This window comes from Apteryx rowi, unplaced genomic scaffold (genome assembly GCF_003343035.1).
Source record: "Apteryx rowi isolate R43461 unplaced genomic scaffold, aptRow1 scaffold_237, whole genome shotgun sequence".
Lineage (NCBI taxonomy): Eukaryota > Metazoa > Chordata > Aves > Apterygiformes > Apterygidae > Apteryx > Apteryx rowi.
The window spans coordinates 1307893-1325139 of NW_020448719.1; the positions used below are offsets into that span (position 1 = coordinate 1307893).

Consider the following 17247-nt stretch of genomic DNA (forward strand, 5'->3'; position numbering starts at 1 on the left):
TTGAAGTGTTCTTTCAGGAAGAGCTGGACAGCACCAACAATAGCAGGGTGCTTTCTGTCATTAATCTGAACGGAGTATTCACAGATTGTCATATGTTTTCAACCAGGAGAACAGAAAAGTTATTTCTGAATTTTTTCTAGCTCTGAAAAATATTGGTTTATAATACTAAAATCTCAACTCCATAAGAAGTTTCTTCTGAAAATAGAAGACAGTCAAAACAATTCAGAATTTCATTTACAAAGAAAATAAGATCATTAAAATTAAGTTTGCAAACTTTCAGGAACAAACTGTGGAGGAAAAAAAAAGGGGTTCATTTTGCTTTTAAAAAGAAACTTTAAGCCATCACTAACTAAAGTGATACTGGAAAAAGAACTGCAGTTATTCGGTCCGTCAGACTCCACCGGGATCAGAGCTAGCTCATCCCAGTGCAGCATCAGGAAGTTAGCTGGCTTCTTCCGACGCAAACCAAGCCCCTTCCTCGTGCCTGTGGCAGCCACGGTTGCGATGGTGTGAGCTGCGTGCCAGCGTATTTAAGTTCTTGTTCATCTCAGCAAAGAGAGAACAAGTTGGAGAAACGGGTAACCACGAATTTTGACTAGCTGTGAGCACGGTGATTGCTGGTGCTACAAAGTTGAACAATTTTGATTCCTCCTTGTGACAGAAATAGCGGCAATCATTTGTTTTTCTTGAATAATGGTAGAAATAATTAATTCGACCACTGACTGAAGTGGATCTGATATTAATTGGGATAGGAGCAGCTTGCTGGGTGAGAGTCTTGAAAAATATTATCATTTATTCTCAAGGCACCTTGCCAAGTTCATGCCCATAATTTGTTCCTCTATTTGTAAAGCTCTTTTATAACCTAATTTAAAGTCCTCCTCTGGTATAGGCTTTAGGCTGGTTAATATCTCAGATCTGAGTACGTAAATGGATATTCTCCAGCATATCATTGCTAATTATGACAAGATAAACCCCTTTAGGAAGGAATATCTAACATCAGAAACAGTGTTAATGTTCCTCCCATTTTAAGTTATTCCCTTTAAACTCTTTTAAGTTACATCAGTTTTAGTAGGTAACATACTCTGCATGTACAGTCTACCTTTTTCTGTTAACTGTTCAGTGGCTTGGTCTGGGGAGTGGAGGGGCTGGCTGACAGGCAGGCAGGGTGACGCGCAGAGCTCTGTCCTCCGTTTTTCTTTTTATTCTTTCCTCACTGACCAGAACACACAGAATCAAGGTTTTGGCCTGGTCTGACAGCCATTTCTCTCTTGACTAAAAATTAGTCACAGAGGTTATTTAAATATTTTTGTAAAGGTGTAGAGAAAGTAGCAGGCAGAATGTAGGCCTCTCTTGCAATAGTGTTTTTTATCTGAAGAGATGAAATGTTATTTCTGATGTTAATAACAGAAATCTCAGTGACCTCAGGGCGTTAAGGAAATGGCTGAAGTGTTCTGGTCTCTGATGGACACCAGAACTAGCCTTTTACTGTCTGTAAAGCTTCAGGGTCTTTCCCAGAAGCAACATCTGAGGTAGTGACTGAGCAAGTACCTAAGACTGAAAATCAAACTAGCTTTCTTAGCTTGTAAAAAAATTTCTTTTTCTTCTGATGGAAGACATTTTCCATGAGACATCCTCAGACTGGTAAAAAGAGGTTTTGAATACTTCCCCAAAATTATCTCAACAGATTTTTCCTCTTCATTTTCCTCGACCCTGGAGGTCTTTGAACAGATTATTGAGTTCTTTCTGTCTGCTGATCAGAGGCTTGTCCCAGGAATTCCCTGTTAACTTACTAGGCTTTTTTCAGTGCTTCCAGAGCTTTATTTGGGCTTTGACTTGAAATTGGAGAGAAGAACCACTGGCCCCTTTGCAAGATTTCGCATTACCTTCGGAGTACTTACTGAGGAATCTTTCATGATTATTTTTCTTCACCTAGATCAGTTTTTCTCTTTTGACCATGCCGTGAAATACTTGCCTTAGACTACTTATAGTCTGTTCTCTTTTTACATCAAGTTCACACATAAAGCAGTAATCCTTTTTTTAAAAGATTTTTCATGTTTTTGTCTGGAAAGAGCAGGGTACTTGGACACTGACTGAATTTCATTTATGAAATCATTTATGAGTCTCAGAGGTTGAATTTTTTTTGGTATTTCACTAATGCGTATATTTCTTTTTATAAACAGTTCATTATTATCACTTTCAGGCCCTGTTAAGAGCTTCTCTTCCACATCCCACGTCTGACTGTGACTATGCACAATATGAAATAAATATGCTTATTCCTGGCATTGACTTGTTCTCTGATCGCTACAGAGCTGATATCTCTACTGTAATTGCAAGCCTGAATTTCCTTATGTTTGAACTACATTGTGCAAAACAAAGTTTAATAGTAAGTATAATTTTTAAAAACTGGAAATGAATTATAAGACATCAAGTTTTACTTTTTATGTTGAATATACTTATGAAACAATATAAGCTCTGGTAAAATACTTGTATGGTTAGGTTTTGCAGCACTGAGGGAGAGAAAAGGCACAGCTTGATACCTAAAATTTTTAAAACATATAGGGTACTTACTTATTCAGGAAGATGACAATGCACAGTCCACTTGGCTTTCCTAGGCATTTTGGAGGAAATTCCCTACTATATACAGTTTCAAATATACTGTACTCAGAATTACTTTAAATGCAATATGTCCAGAATGTTTTCAATAATTTTCCTTTCACATTCAATAAATACAACCCCCCCCCACACACACCTCTCCTTCTCATTATCACTTCTTCCTCTGTATGGACTCTTTTTACGGCTTCCTTCTTATCTTGACCATGTAACCATTTCTTCCACTTAATGACAGACCACTTCCAGTTTAATCCAACTTCCTCCAAAGGTGCAGTGCTGTACACTGGAATACATAGATACTACCTCACTAGTACTGAAAAGGAGCAGTTCTACCTATCATCCTGTTTGGGCCTGCATGCTCCAACAGGTTTTCTTACACCAGATCTGGTGGCTATTGGATACTCCCATAAACTGAATCAACTCCCTGCTTGACATAAAACTCCTCAACGGAAAAACTGGGTAGTTTTCTTGCTTCCTTAATGAGTTGAATCTGCTTATGGAAGGATCCTGCAAGTGGCACAGTCAGGGCAAGAAGGGGGACAGGATCATGTGGCTGGCAGCAGGGTAATGAGAAAAAGGTTGGCGGGTGGAGATGGAGGGGTGATTAGTAAAGAAGAGGCAAGGCTTTACTCTTTTTTTTTGTCAGCAAGCCATTTGCTGGTTCAGTTTCTTCTGAAACTTCAGGCAGTCTGTCTGTCTTATCTACTGATGGGGCTTCTTTCCATCCTGCTCGACTGGAGTTCACTTTGTTACTGAGCTTTGTTTGATTGCCCTCACTATGGGAAGTCAAGGAGTGAACAGTTAACTGGAGGCTGGGATGCTTAATTTGACTACCAGCTTCACATACCATGTTTATTTTTTGATGCTTTTTGCACTTGTACCAGCAGAAGATATGGATAAAGGTCATAGATCTTGGTCAATGCAATTACAGTTTCAGTAGGACGAGAGCTCCATTTCCACTGATGTTCAGTGTGTAGGAATGTTTTGGATGGTGGGCACTAAGCTGATTTGATGCTTAAAGTCAAATCCAAATACATCAAGGTTCAAGTTTTACTAAAAATAAGACTTCAAAGACTACTTTTTTCTAGAAGCCCTTCAAATTTGGGTTGGAAACTGGATCAGTACAATTAACACATTCCCCTCAAACATTTGTAATCCAAATTCTGAAGTATTAAGCTATTTTATGAAAAACTAAAACTACATTTGACAAGAAAGTAACAATGATGTTTCTTTTTCCGAACTGAGGAACATTTTAAAATGAAGCAAAATGTAGAAGCTGAACAGTAATTACATTTTAGAAGTTCTTTCAGTTTCAATAAATAAATACATCTGTTAGGAAAGAATCTGCTTTTTCTGAAGCCCTGTGATCAATGTAATAGTAAATAAAGTGTATGGTATACTTTACTAAAACTCAGTTCTCAAATGTTCTTTTTTAGTTACTCCTACAAAAACACTCACGTTGAAATTAATGCAGCTAAACATGTTAGTAATCCTCATCAGCATCCAGTTCATTTTACAATTGGTATTATTTCTGCTAGACAATTGCTAAACTTGTTTTTATTGAGTTTATTTTAGAAAGATCATGCAAGTCTATTATTCTTTTATTATTATTGAAAAAACTTTGGCATGAAAACGCAGACACTTTTAGAAATTCCTTCTATCAACATCTTTCCAGTAGACATACATACCAGCAGGATGGTAAACAAACTTGAACCAAGAGGATAATTTGGGGGAAACTTTACATTCTGTTTTCTGAATCATATATAAGATAGCACTAAAGAATTAGGGGCTAGCTTTAGCCAGCTGAAGAACATTGTAAGATATTCATCCTTCTAGAACATAAGAGAAGAAGTGATGGTATCCTGCCCTGTGGCAGTGAAAGCAGTACTACTATATTATCTATATACTTGTGACATATAATTGCAATATACATGTAGTTATATACATTATGGCATTTATGACTAGATCACCTAATATTTTCCTACAGATCTTACCACTGTTCACATTGTACGAATATTTCATTTCTGAGATTTGTCGGGACCCAGCTAAATGTATTGAAGGAAGAATCTTCAAGGTATTCAAAGAAACTTTCTGATTAACATAGCACATTGTGTTTGAAATAAGCCTTTCACTTTTTTGTTAAACGTAGTTGATCTAATATTTATTCATATGTACATCCCTACTATGAACTGCAAAAGAAACGCTTTAAAATTCAATGGTTGCTCAGTGTTTCTTAGGTCAATGGAATATAGAGTAGGACTACTTCATAAATGTAATTATTATTTATAGTTTCGATTTTAGTAATGGGTTATTTAGTTCTATTGTTAATGTTTGCAGAGACTGTTAAATACCTCCATCATATATTTTTATTCTCCATTTAACAAGCATTCTCTTTAAAAATGTGATGATAAGATTTTCCCTCTTAGATCCAAACTTTTTACTTGACACTTTTTCTCTTGTTCCACTGGTCTATTAAATCTTTTCTTAAGTACAGAATACAAATAATTTTTGTATCGTAATATTCACTTCCCTATTTGTTACCAGTATCATGATGGTACCATTTTTAATCCCATGTGATTTTTTAAAGGATTGTAACTTGTAGTGAGAGTCGAAGTATTACTGTAGGATTTAGATATTTTCAGGAAATGCTGATATGGATTAGGGAGACTGGGTGAGTAAACAGATATTGATAAAGGACTAATCTTAAAAAAATGATGAAAAAAACACACATTCTTCAAAAACTTGTTCTGTCAAAGAAAAAAATCTTAATTCATTTGGTTAGAGGTTGGAGTGAAAATTGAAGATCAGCCCTTTATCAATATCTGTTTACTCACCCCGTTCTTAAAGGTGAAAGACCCACCTTTGACATTTCACTTATTTAGTTAAAAAATATAATAATTTCTTTCCATTGAATAATATGCTCCATCAATATATTATTTCAATAGCCAAATCTACTTGACAATTATCTGTTAATACATTTTATTTTGAGCAAAAAGAATAACTGAAAGTAAATTAAATCAAAACATCTCTTATTTTTCATAGATTAAAGTACTTACAGATATAGGATTTTTTACAGAGGCCTTTCATGAACTGTCTTTGCTTAATTGTGGCGAAAGAATTCCATGGAAAATACCTGCAGGCTACAGGCCAATTGAGCAAAAGAAGGTAAAGACTGCAAAACTGTAGCACTGAACTATAGCACTTGATTCTCTTCATGAAATTACAAATATCCCAAGTCTGAAAGTCATTACATATTGTTAAAAATTCCTAAATTTCTTGTCTCTTTTAATAGGAAGGTTAAATAGTAGATATTGAATGAGATGAATTTCTCTCACTGAACAGCAAAGACAAAAATAAATTTTGAAAATCCTCATGAAATAGGTGCTGTTTTATACAATGAATAACACAGATATGACTATTGAAAAAAAATGTGTGATTTCATATTTAGACATAGAAAGTATTGACAGAATCCTAACCCCATTTTAAATGAATGCAAAATTCCCACTGACTTCAGTGATTTCTCCCTTTCTTATAAAGTATATATACACTTAATTTATAGGTATATATATTTTACATTATATTTATATGCTTTATATGGTTTATATACTTTATATATATTTATATATTTATATGCAATGTATATAAATAATTATAATGCATAGAATGTATACATTAATTTTGGCATTACTTGATTTTGTAATATTTTAGATTGCAATCAATAATCCTTTTACATAGTCTCAGATAAGGAGTACATGTTAGTCTATGTAGTTTTTTATATATAGCATTATATTCTGGTATTCAGGTCTGATGCCCTGAATCCTCCTGTTGTTTGTCAGTTGGGGATTAGAATAATTGTGGAAGAGTAAATAATATTTTGTATGTTTGAAAAAAAAGCCTAATACATGACCAGATATTGTTACCAAGTGTGTATGTATTTGGTTTTGCTACTGTACAGCAGAAAAAGTTGGTTCCTTTAAGAAGGATGTTGTGATCAGTTTCAGAAGACAAATGTAGGTTTCCGTACTGTATATGGCCCTGTGCTCCTTGCATTTTTTTTAATAATGACAACTATATGGTTTACTTGTTTAAAATTTTGTCAAATGTACAAAGGTTTGGGATTCTAGTTTTAATTATACTGACTTACTGATACTAACCTTTTGGGGGGATAGGGAGTTTTCAGCCAGGTCAGTTCCCCAGTCCACTGACTCTATGATCATAGGTGTGTGTCACAGGGGAATTTAGGGGTGACATAGCCAAAAGAGCTGAACCTGCACCACTCAGTGACATAAATTTTAGATTTTACTAAGCAGAATGGGTGTAGCAGGAGGATAACGATGTCTGTTCTGCCACACAGGCTCTGTACAGAACAGAGCAATCACAGCCCCGTCCAGCTGGGACCAGCACCATGGACCTGGGGGAGCTGGACACTCACTCCGGCTGCTCGACATGTCCGAGTCCTGGCCTGTGGTGTGCCCTTTACACGTAGTGCTTCCAGCTCGGGCTCATCCTCCTGGATGGTGTGGGATGCTGGTGGATGTGTTCCACACAAGGGCTGTTGTTTTCCCAGTTTATTGCTTTCTAACTTAGATAGTCAGCATCAGCTGCCAATAGCCTTGGCCCCTGAGGGCACAGCAAGGACAGGCTGCTCCCTCAGGGCTGGGGAGCAGGGTGTTGAGGGGGATCCCAGGGCTGGCAGGGCAGGGGCGTCCCTAGCCTGGGCCCTGTCCCACCATTCCTGAGCGAGGCAAGCAAGGCAGGCCCTGGCTTGGTAGCCAGGTTAAACCAAGAGTCCAGGTCATCAGGCAAGTCTGTGGTGATCTGGCAGGTCTGGGATCAGGCAGGTCTGAGGTCAAGCTTGGAATGAAAATCAGCAAATCAGGATTAGGCCTGGTGAGGGTAACCAGGGTCAGACACAGTCCAGTGATGGCCAGGCAGGCCCATAATGATGAGACAGGTGTGCAGTCAAACCAGGAGGTCAGTCTGCAGGTCGGGTCTGGATCAAGAGGGTCCATGGCCAGGCACAAGCAGGGCTGTGGTGGAGCTGGAGGCTGGCACAGCTATGGCATTGCTGGACAGGGACTGACTGCCCCGGGCTGGACTGAAATGGGGTCCTGGGTCTGGGTAGAGGTGGGGGGAGGCCCCAAGGAGGCTGGTCAGGGCTAGTTAGGCCTGGCAGTGCCCGCAGTGCCCTCACAGTCATGTCACCTGTCGGGAAGGAGTGATGCACTTCACTCGTAAGAGGGAAGCAGCGCTATGTTTATTGCGGTAAGATAGCGACTTAACAGAGTTCAATCATAAATAAGAATGATTTAACAAGGTTTGATTGACAAGGTTCACTCAGTTATTTACTGCATGAAGGACAGGGTTAGATGCGTGTGCAACAGAGACCCTCCCACTGAGTCACGAGGTCTAGAAAGGACCCCCTTGCTTTCTAAACTCCTTCTGAGAGGAGCCTAGGTGTGGCTGGATCCAATCTTAGTCCCAGACTTGGTCAACAGTTCATGTCTAAAGGAGTGTGTGCGAAGGGGACTCTCCCGTTGAGTCACGAGGTTCAGACTGGACCCCCCTTGCTTTCTAAACTCCTCGGTGGAGGAGCCTGGGTGTGGCTGGATCCAATCCTAGTCCCATACTTGGTCAACGGTTTATGTCTAAGGGATTATGTGCACAATTAATCAGAGATATAACTCAGCAAAGTTTCGTGAAGTTCGCAAAAGTTCAGCATGCTATTAATCACTTACCGAGGATCTGTCACGGGTAAGGAACCTCTCAACCTCAAAGAGTAACCTCAAGAGCCGTCCCTGCTCAAGGGGAGGTGCTGCAGTGCAGCCCGCTGCCGTGCAGGAGAGCTCAATGGGCTCTGGGCTGCCCCCTATTTATGGGGGGGGGGGGAGATGATTGACTCATAGTCATATTCGCATGCTAGACGGGCCTTAGTTGGTGCATGCTCAATTAGCCCCCACACACATGCTGTTTACAGGGAGGTCAGGTTGAGGGGGAGAGAGCACATTGGAGGGGGAAAGGAGCACACTGTCGCATCACCCTTGGCTAAGTTCTTTGACTTTCTCCATATCTAAAGCCAATTAGTGATCTTGCCTGGGTCACTAATGTGTTACAAGGACGTAAAGCTGTTAACAGTTCACCTGTGCTTCTTTGTTTCTTTCCTGGGTGCATACCTAAATCATCAGTGCAGGGCAGACATAGTCCAGGCCTTTTGGGAAGGCCTCCACCATGACAATTATCTGTCCTTTCCTTGTTTTCCCAGCACATCCCAGAATCAGGTAGTGAGTTAGAGCTGGACAGATGTAGTCAAGGTCTCACTTATCTGGGCGGTGCTTTTAGATAGGTTTCACCCCACAACAAAGTACTTGTGCCAGCACTAGGGAGCCGGACTGAGCATGTGATAGAAGAACGGTAGGAAATGTAGGGCCACCCCTTCTTGATAACAGCATGGATTTCCCTTCGTTGTTCAACAGAAGCATGGACAAACATTCCTCCCAGAATAACCTGCAGTGCTACTAGGTTTTAAATGAAACATGAACTTAAAAAAAGGTAAAATAAAAATATTTAGCAAGAAGGTTGATCTATTTAACTTGCCAATGACGCTTTCATATTAACCGCATGGGAAGATATGAAGCTGAAATCTGGTGTTTTTCCTTAGAGCACTAGCTACATTACATCCTCACTAGGTTAAGCCATAAATAGTTATCAGCACCCTCTCTGGAAGTGATTCTGCAAAGCTGCTCTGTTCATGGTCACACTAAGGAATGTGTTTAATCCCTACTCATGCTAATGGGGTTAAAATACCTGTTTTAGTCCTTCCTTAATTTGTTTATTGTTGTCTGAAGAGCTTGCAGAGTTAGGCTGAGGTCTGGTGTTCGATTTTGTCACCTGTTTTTTTCTGACTCTGGGTTAACAGATGGGTGTTGGGGTGAATAGCAGAGGAGGTACTGTGTTAGGGCTTAGGTTAGGATGTGAAGCATGTAGAAGCTAAGTGCTTACTGGATTTTTGTTCAGTTCTTAAAGTAAGGAGAAGGCCTCGATTTTCCTGGGAATGACAGAGGTGATTCAGGGCCAGGCCTGCAGTGGAGTCAGAGTAAGGACTAATAAAAGTTAAGCCCAAAGAAGCTAGGTGATAGCTGCTTGTAGAGCTCTCAGTTAGAATGAGGGCAATGATCTTTACATCTGCCTTTTCCTTCCCCTCAGTACACAAATCTGTCTCCTGGTGAAAAGATAAAGGGCTTTTGGGCAAGGGTTGGAATTACGGTTAGTGTTCAGAAAATTGAAGCACATATGAGCCAAGGAATAACTGTTGTTTTTAGAGCCCTCAAGGGGAGGTTGAGCCAGGAGTTAAAAGTTTGGGATTCAGAAATGTAAAGAACACAGAAGGCAAGTGATAGATGATGTCTATAGAGCTCATAGAATTTGGATGAGGATTTTTGTTGGCTTGCATCTTCTGCCTTTTTCCTCCCTTGCTTCACATTGAAGCATCCCAGTGAATGGCACAGGAGGTGTAGGGTTAGTTCTGGGTCTAGGGCAAGGGTTCAGAAATGAAAAGGCCACAGAGGCCAAGAAATTGTTGGTATTTTTAGAGCCCTCAAAATATAGTCAGAAATGCACTACACTTGTCCACTGCTCTGTTAACTCATTTCATTTTATGCTCATATTGTAACACATTATTTATTTTTGGGTTTGTCCCTTTTACAGGCCTTTCAGAAATTTGACTCCTCAAAATCTCTCCTGGCTGTTACAAATTTACAGGTAAGAAAAAAAAAAAAGACTAACTTTCTGAAAGAGCTAAAGTTTTAATGCTAGACATAAGTATTTATCTATCTGGCATCTGTTAGAGATTTGGTTCAGAAAATATACTTGTTATTGGTAAAAAGGAGTAAATAAAAAACATACATTCTCCTCAACAGTGTTTACTTTACCATTTCATAGATTTTCAATTTTATGGCTTATCTCTCAAGGCAGAAGAAAGTACCATTATCACCATTTTTCAGATGGGAAAGCTAATATGTGCAATTATGTGAGCTGTCTGAGCAAAGCATGTTAGTAAACTTAGGTTTCATCATGCTATGTAGGGTCTGGTGTTTATCTGTCATGCTTAAAACACCAAGAACTACATCTAGCCTTGTTACTTCTATCAGTCAGGGCTGTCTTCATAGGTTTGTCCTAATTCAAACTGGGGCTGAAGTCCATTTTTGAAAAAAGAGGGGAATCTGCAAACCAGCTAATTAATAGCCATTTGACATTTTAGTTCATTGCATGTTCATCAATTACTTCTTTTTTGTTTTCCATCTTCAGTCTTTACCTCTTGCTTTGTGAGAGATCCATTGAGACAGTAGGGGTAAATGTTAGTAGAATGTGCATAAGAAGCTGTACCATACACACAAACTGATAAAATAGAAAACAACCCCACTTTTTTTCTCCACTCTCATCTCTTTCATTTACAGTAAGCTTGTCTGTCTCTTACAACAGCTGATACTAGAAAACAGAAGTGAGATTTCTATTTTGACAGCTTTTGATTCATTAACATAGGTGTTTTCACTTGTTTCAGGCTTATTTTGAAGTTGTTTTATTTGAGCTTATGATTTGAACACGCATGATTTTACAAAGTGATTTAGACTTTCTACTTCTAAATTTATTAATATAAAGTGAGAATATTAAACTCAGGATAAAAGAGGAATGGAATAATAATTAATGAAAAGATTCTGTGAAATATGCTAGAATGGTGTGATAGAAGAATTTTTCTCCTTGCTAATCTTCCTAGTTAGGGTCAATTGTAGAAACAGAGCTTGTTTTGAATTGGGGTTTCTGAATTACCGATTTACCTGCCTACTTTTTGTGACCATCTTAGCTCAAAGTGTGCTATGGACAATGCAAAAAACTAAAACCCACGCAGAGGAATAGCTGTAGTATCATAGATGCATCTTCTACTGGAAAACTGATCACTGAGGCTCTAGCAAATGCTACTAGGGGGTGAATTAAGTTTGGAAAGGAAAACAGAAGCTCCTCCATAATGACTAAGGGCATATTACTAATATGTGTCATGTTTATTGTATATTGATAAACAACATTATTAATGGAAGCAGAATATGCTTTGAACAACAATAATGTAAAATATATCATTTCAAACTAATTCCAACTTTGTTGTAGGTACTAGAAGACATATTTAACTGGAGTCTGTCTTTAGCAATGGTTCCGCTGTGCAACCAACAAATTATGAATAAATTAACCTTAGCCAAAATGCATTTCATCATTTCGCTTTCTGCCACAATAAATAATATACCTGAAAAAGTGGAAAAATACATCTATTCTATTGATAACAAAAGTTTGAAGAAGCCAAGAAGAATTATGGCATCAAATACAAAAGGTAATTTATAAGGATGTCAAAAAAGCGAGTTTATTTTGCAACTTGTTTCAAGTGTAGGTTTTCACTTTTAACAGCTGTATATGCACTAACTTGTCATACTTTAAGCAATATTCATATTAAATGTTGCTGAAAAAATCAGTCATTATTGAAAAAATAAGCATTAAGATTTTTCCAATTTTTTTTGCTAATATCTCAAATTGGAGCTGCCTTCTGTACTTGCTTACTTATTTTAGTATTGAGAGTCCCAAAGATAAAGAGAGGAAAAAGATGTGCGTTCTTCAAATTACTGAAAATATTTTGGTTCTGCTTCTGTTATCTGAAATTTCACTTGAAATGTATTTGACAGTCAATGCTAACATGAATTCAAGAAAACGGGAACCAAGAGGCACAATGCTGCAGCTAGTTGACTGTAAAGCTGAATTAAACATGGCCATGCTGAAGGTAATCTTGTTGTTTAGGAGAAGGGGTTTAAGAAAGTGTTGACTCTTCTGAAAACATGGCAAATGTTCTCAATGTAATAGAAATTATGGTGGGAGGATGGCATGAATAAAGGGACTAGAAAATTCTGTTTCTAATCTGATTCTAATCTTACTAGCCATAGATGAAGTCTTGGTGGTTCAGTGCATTTTTTCAAATACTTCTAGTGGTTACAGTCTAGTTTATGCTATATAAATGTCCCTGTGACATGTTGTCACAAACAGATGTCAGTATGACTGTTTCAGCAACAAGGGTAAAGACCGAATGAGTTTTGAAGAATAAAATCATCTGCCTTCAGAGATGGCCCTGGTAAAACAATTCAGAGACTCTTTGATAGGGCAGTATGCTCTACAATTAAGTAGAAATGAATTCTGTACCATATCCAAAATGTTTTATGAACAAATCATTCAATTAGTTTGTTCTACATCTTGAAAAAAATTGCAGTATCAGGGTTATGGTTAAGTAAAAGAGATATTGTTAACATTTTCACAGAAAAGTACTGAACCCTGACATGCTTTTACAGTAAATGCCACCTACTTGAATGCAGCCAACTTAGTGGAAAAGATAAAGAAAAGAGTAATAAGTGAGGAAAAAAATTCCATTATATGTGTTAGTTGGACCATTCTTTCAAATTTTTCATCCTCTTCTTTTTGACATTTTTCTTTGGAAAAAAGCATACCACAGCTTATTAGCTTGTTTGGTTTCTTAAAGTTTTTCTTAAAATTTAAACTTCCTGCTTGACCGTTTCACATCAGGACAAGCTAAAAATTGAGGGCATATTCTTCTTTCTTGAGGGTTTCCACTTTGGAAATATCTAGTTCTGGCCATTGTTACAGATAGAGTAATGTACAAAATACATCTGGAGAAATGGGGAATGAATTTATATGGCAATTGCTATATCCCACAGACTAGAAAGTTCTGGTATAGCTTGAAAATAACTTGAAAATAACATCGTGAAAATAGCTAAAATAGAAATGTTAAACTAGTTTGAATGGGGCTCTTCTTAAGAAGGATAATATATTTCTAACCCTTCTGATTTTTCTTTACCATTCTGTTCTTTTAAGTAGAGCTCTGAATTCATTGGGGAAACTGGCCAAAAAAGAGATTGGATGATACAAACCTTTGAATTCTTTTTAAATTCTGCTGAAAGTTCCATGATTGAGCTTTTATTTAAAATGAACTTTCTTTTGGATTTGGTTTTGGCTTTCTCAGATTCTTGCAGCTTTGTTTGTCAGAGAGACTGTAAATTATGGTTGAACTTGGGATGAGCAGCTGAACATGGATACACTTTAAACTCAAGGATTCTGTCAAAATATAGTTAGAAAAGAATATAACACTTCTTGCAACATTTTTAGTATTGTATTTTAATATTTTATTATTCAAATCACTAAGTATAATAAAAAGTATAAAGTTATCAAGTATAGCTATAAGAAAGATGGGAATGAAAATTTGAGTAATGTTGCTAAGGCATAAAATACTCTTTTTCAATGTATAATGTAGTTAAGCATAAATTAGAATAGTAAAGGCACAGTAAAGATGTTGCTAGTTTCAACATGTTGAATTTATAAACCTGCAAAAATCAAAATTACCCTTCCCCCCCACCACTACTTATAGAAAAGGCATATTGTATTCAAGCTGATTTATTTCAAGACGTGGTGGTGTAGGGCATAACAGACTAGAATACCTTTTAAGAAATTTTCCTTTTCTTGCATTATTTCTTGAAATCATATGATGCTATATTCTTCTGTAGGGGATTTTACTGACAGAAGCTGAAGAAAATCTTCAGTGTCTTGTGCAGAACATACAGGACAAATACAATGGGAAGATCTCCTGGTGTTCTGCTGAAGAGTTAGAGGCTGTTATTGAGGCCAAGCTTCAACTTGCAGCTATTTCTCAGCAAAGGCATCGAGCAGCTTTCAGGTAAATAATATTGTGAGCAACTGTACATTGTGCAGCTTGGAATATGGAAGATAAAAAACCATATCCAGAAATCTTTTCTTTGAATCCTTTGTAGACACAAAGTTACATAAATATTTTAAATCTTAGCAACCAACCTTAATAAATGCACAAATGTGTCCAGGAATGTGAGTTATATAGGGATTTCTTTTCTATTACTGCTTTAGTTTACTTTTTAAAAAATCATTAGTTACTGACCTATGATTTTTCTGTGAGGTGCTTTTATGATGCTGTCTTACATGAAATCAAAGAAAAAACAGCAAGGTTTACTGTTTTATTAAAGTAAAAGTCTGGATGTGTTTGGTCATGCTTTTGTTATAATTTTAAAGTGTACAGCAGAGAGCACTGATCTTGTTATCCCTGAATTACTGAATTCTACTTTGTTCTAAAATGCCCTGTGTTACTGTCCTGAAGGAATATTTCCTCTTGATATACTCATTGCTGTGAGATTAAAATGTTAATATTATATTTTATAATTTTTTAAAAGCATTGATAGAGCTCTAATATATTAGAATAAATTTTATAAGATTGTTAATGATAGGGTGTGGTATACTATTGTATTCATATGATCTGCCAGATATATCCTCTGAATTCTCATTTCCAAATTCTGAGATTTTCGGAGGTCCTGAGTTCCTTTGGAGGAACAATATCATGTGATTGCTTACTGAAGAGGTTATATAAGGATGACACTTAGCTCGATTTTGGGATGCTGGTGCTTACTAAGATCCTGTGAGAGTAGGTCATAGGGGTTTAACAAAAGGCTTAAAATATAACCTGGAAAGGCTTTAAGGGGGGAGGGTGTTTTCTTACTTTTCTGGTTTTGGATGAGGTACAGAACTCTCCCACTGTGTATTGTCCTTTTTAGTATTTTTGCATCTTCTAATTTGTAAGAATCCATCCCAAAGGAAGACATGTCTCTGAAATTGAGAGTGGAGTTCTGTTTAGATCACTCCCAGCTGAAGACACTGTGTCCCAGCTTATGCATTATTATCAGGTTATGATGTCTGTTATTGGCAAGACCTTGTCTCTTGCTGCTGTGTTCTCACTTTCGTACTGCAATGCCTACAAATTCAGAATATGCTCTATGTGCTGTTTCTTTTTGTTCCAGTGAAGCAAAAACTAATGGATAACTGCTGATACACATTTCCAACTTGTAGTCAGAAGTGAAGGATCTGTTACGATGAAAACATAAAATGACAAATATACTTTGTGTTTTTTAATAATATTGTTCTATATCACAGTGTTGCTTTGGCTTTCTCTGCAATTCGACTTCTCCAAGATGCAGACATTTTTAGGATGCAAGCGACACATTTTCAAGAAAAAAAAAAAGGAAGGGGGTATTTGGTATGTGTAGGTATACTTAAAAAATTTTTTTTTTTTAGTATATGAAGTCTTGCATTAAGTGTTGAGTGATTTTCAGAATGTTAGAACATAGCAGTCATCCATATTACATGGTTGCCATTAATCTGGGGACACAATGGTATCTGGTACACTTCAGTTACCAGCTTGCCTGTAGTATATTTAATATGGCTCCGTGACCACCATTTTAATTTGTATGTCAGTTGAGATGCGCAGTTTTGTTTTGGATACTTTTAAATGCTAGCATTGAAAATTTTCCTTTGTTTCTAAACTCTTACAAAAAAAAACAGAGAAGGGAAAAGCAAAGCTATCAAGTGAACACTTTGTATCCTGCACTTATGGTATTTTAGTTTTTTTTAAATGAAGACCAACTTCAGAGTATCCTCTTTCGAACAGCCAGACAGACCAGTTCATATCATTGCTGCGATCCTAATTTAGCAAGATTTTGGCTGAATTCTGTTGTATTAACACATAGGCACAATGACACACGCTTTGGAAAGCCAATGTACAAAACCTATTCCTCATGCCCCACACATTCACTCACTGTCAGGTGCACAGTAAGTCAAACTCACTCATATGGACAGAGCAACTTGTGGTGAGGCCAGATTTTATAACATATACGACCTGAGACTGTTTTTTCTTATGGCAGTGTAGTCATTCTGTGTCTGTGTTGCATAGCAGGGTCTTCTGTCCTTCTGCACTTGGTCTCACAGAGCCTAGGACCTAACGCTTCCTTTGGCCTGCCCTGCAGCCAGGGTCTGAGTTACAGCTAATTTTTTTCTTGGATGTATCCATGCAAGTCATTTGCGATGATCTTTTGTACAAGTAAAACACAGGTTGTGCAGCGTGGTTTTATTGCGTGCTGGCACAAACCTTTAGCATGTGGACTGCAGAGTGTTAGTAACAGAAAGACAGTTTATCATATGTGAAGGTGGCACAGGGAGCTGCGCTGAGAGCTCTCCCGATCAGGTCCAGTGCTACGTCACATTCATTTTTGGTTCTGATGTCTAGTGAGGTGCTGGAACTTGCTATTTCACTGCTCTACTACCAAAATAGCCCATTCTGTGCCTCCGGGTTCTGTGTGATGCTCCTGTTTGAGAGGAATAAAGGAAAACTTCTCTCTAATGAGTTTAATCTTAAGAAGCAGTTACTCACAGGATTTCCTAAGTCCAGACTGCTAGAAATATTCTCCATGAGCTGTTCATCATGTGGTGCTTCAATTAATCCTGTGCTTTTCACTGATACATATACTATGTGGATATATTTATGGACTCTCCCATAAAAGCTGGTTTAATTTAATTTGTTACGTTACAAATTTTCTGTAGATTTTAATTTAAATAATAAATGAACACCTGTTATTCAAAAATAATGCATCTAACCTTCAAGTAGACTTTTGCTTATAATTATATTATTATTTGTAATATATTTATTTGTGTTATTTTGACTTATGGGAGACTGATAACTGTACTGAA

At 37.4% G+C, this 17247-nt stretch overlaps 1 protein-coding gene across 1 annotated transcript in view; it reads left to right on the forward strand.

The window, feature by feature from the left end:
• Positions 1-17247, forward strand: part of CFAP54 (cilia and flagella associated protein 54) — a 144703-nt gene that overhangs the window by 102100 nt on the left and 25356 nt on the right. Inside the window, exons 47-54 of the mRNA XM_026066074.1 lie at positions 2201-2383; positions 4598-4684; positions 5653-5775; positions 10315-10368; positions 11767-11983; positions 12330-12424; positions 14211-14380; positions 15658-15760. Coding sequence (XP_025921859.1) covers positions 2201-2383; positions 4598-4684; positions 5653-5775; positions 10315-10368; positions 11767-11983; positions 12330-12424; positions 14211-14380; positions 15658-15760 — 1032 coding nt within the window. The remainder of the gene's footprint in view (positions 1-2200; positions 2384-4597; positions 4685-5652; positions 5776-10314; positions 10369-11766; positions 11984-12329; positions 12425-14210; positions 14381-15657; positions 15761-17247) is intronic.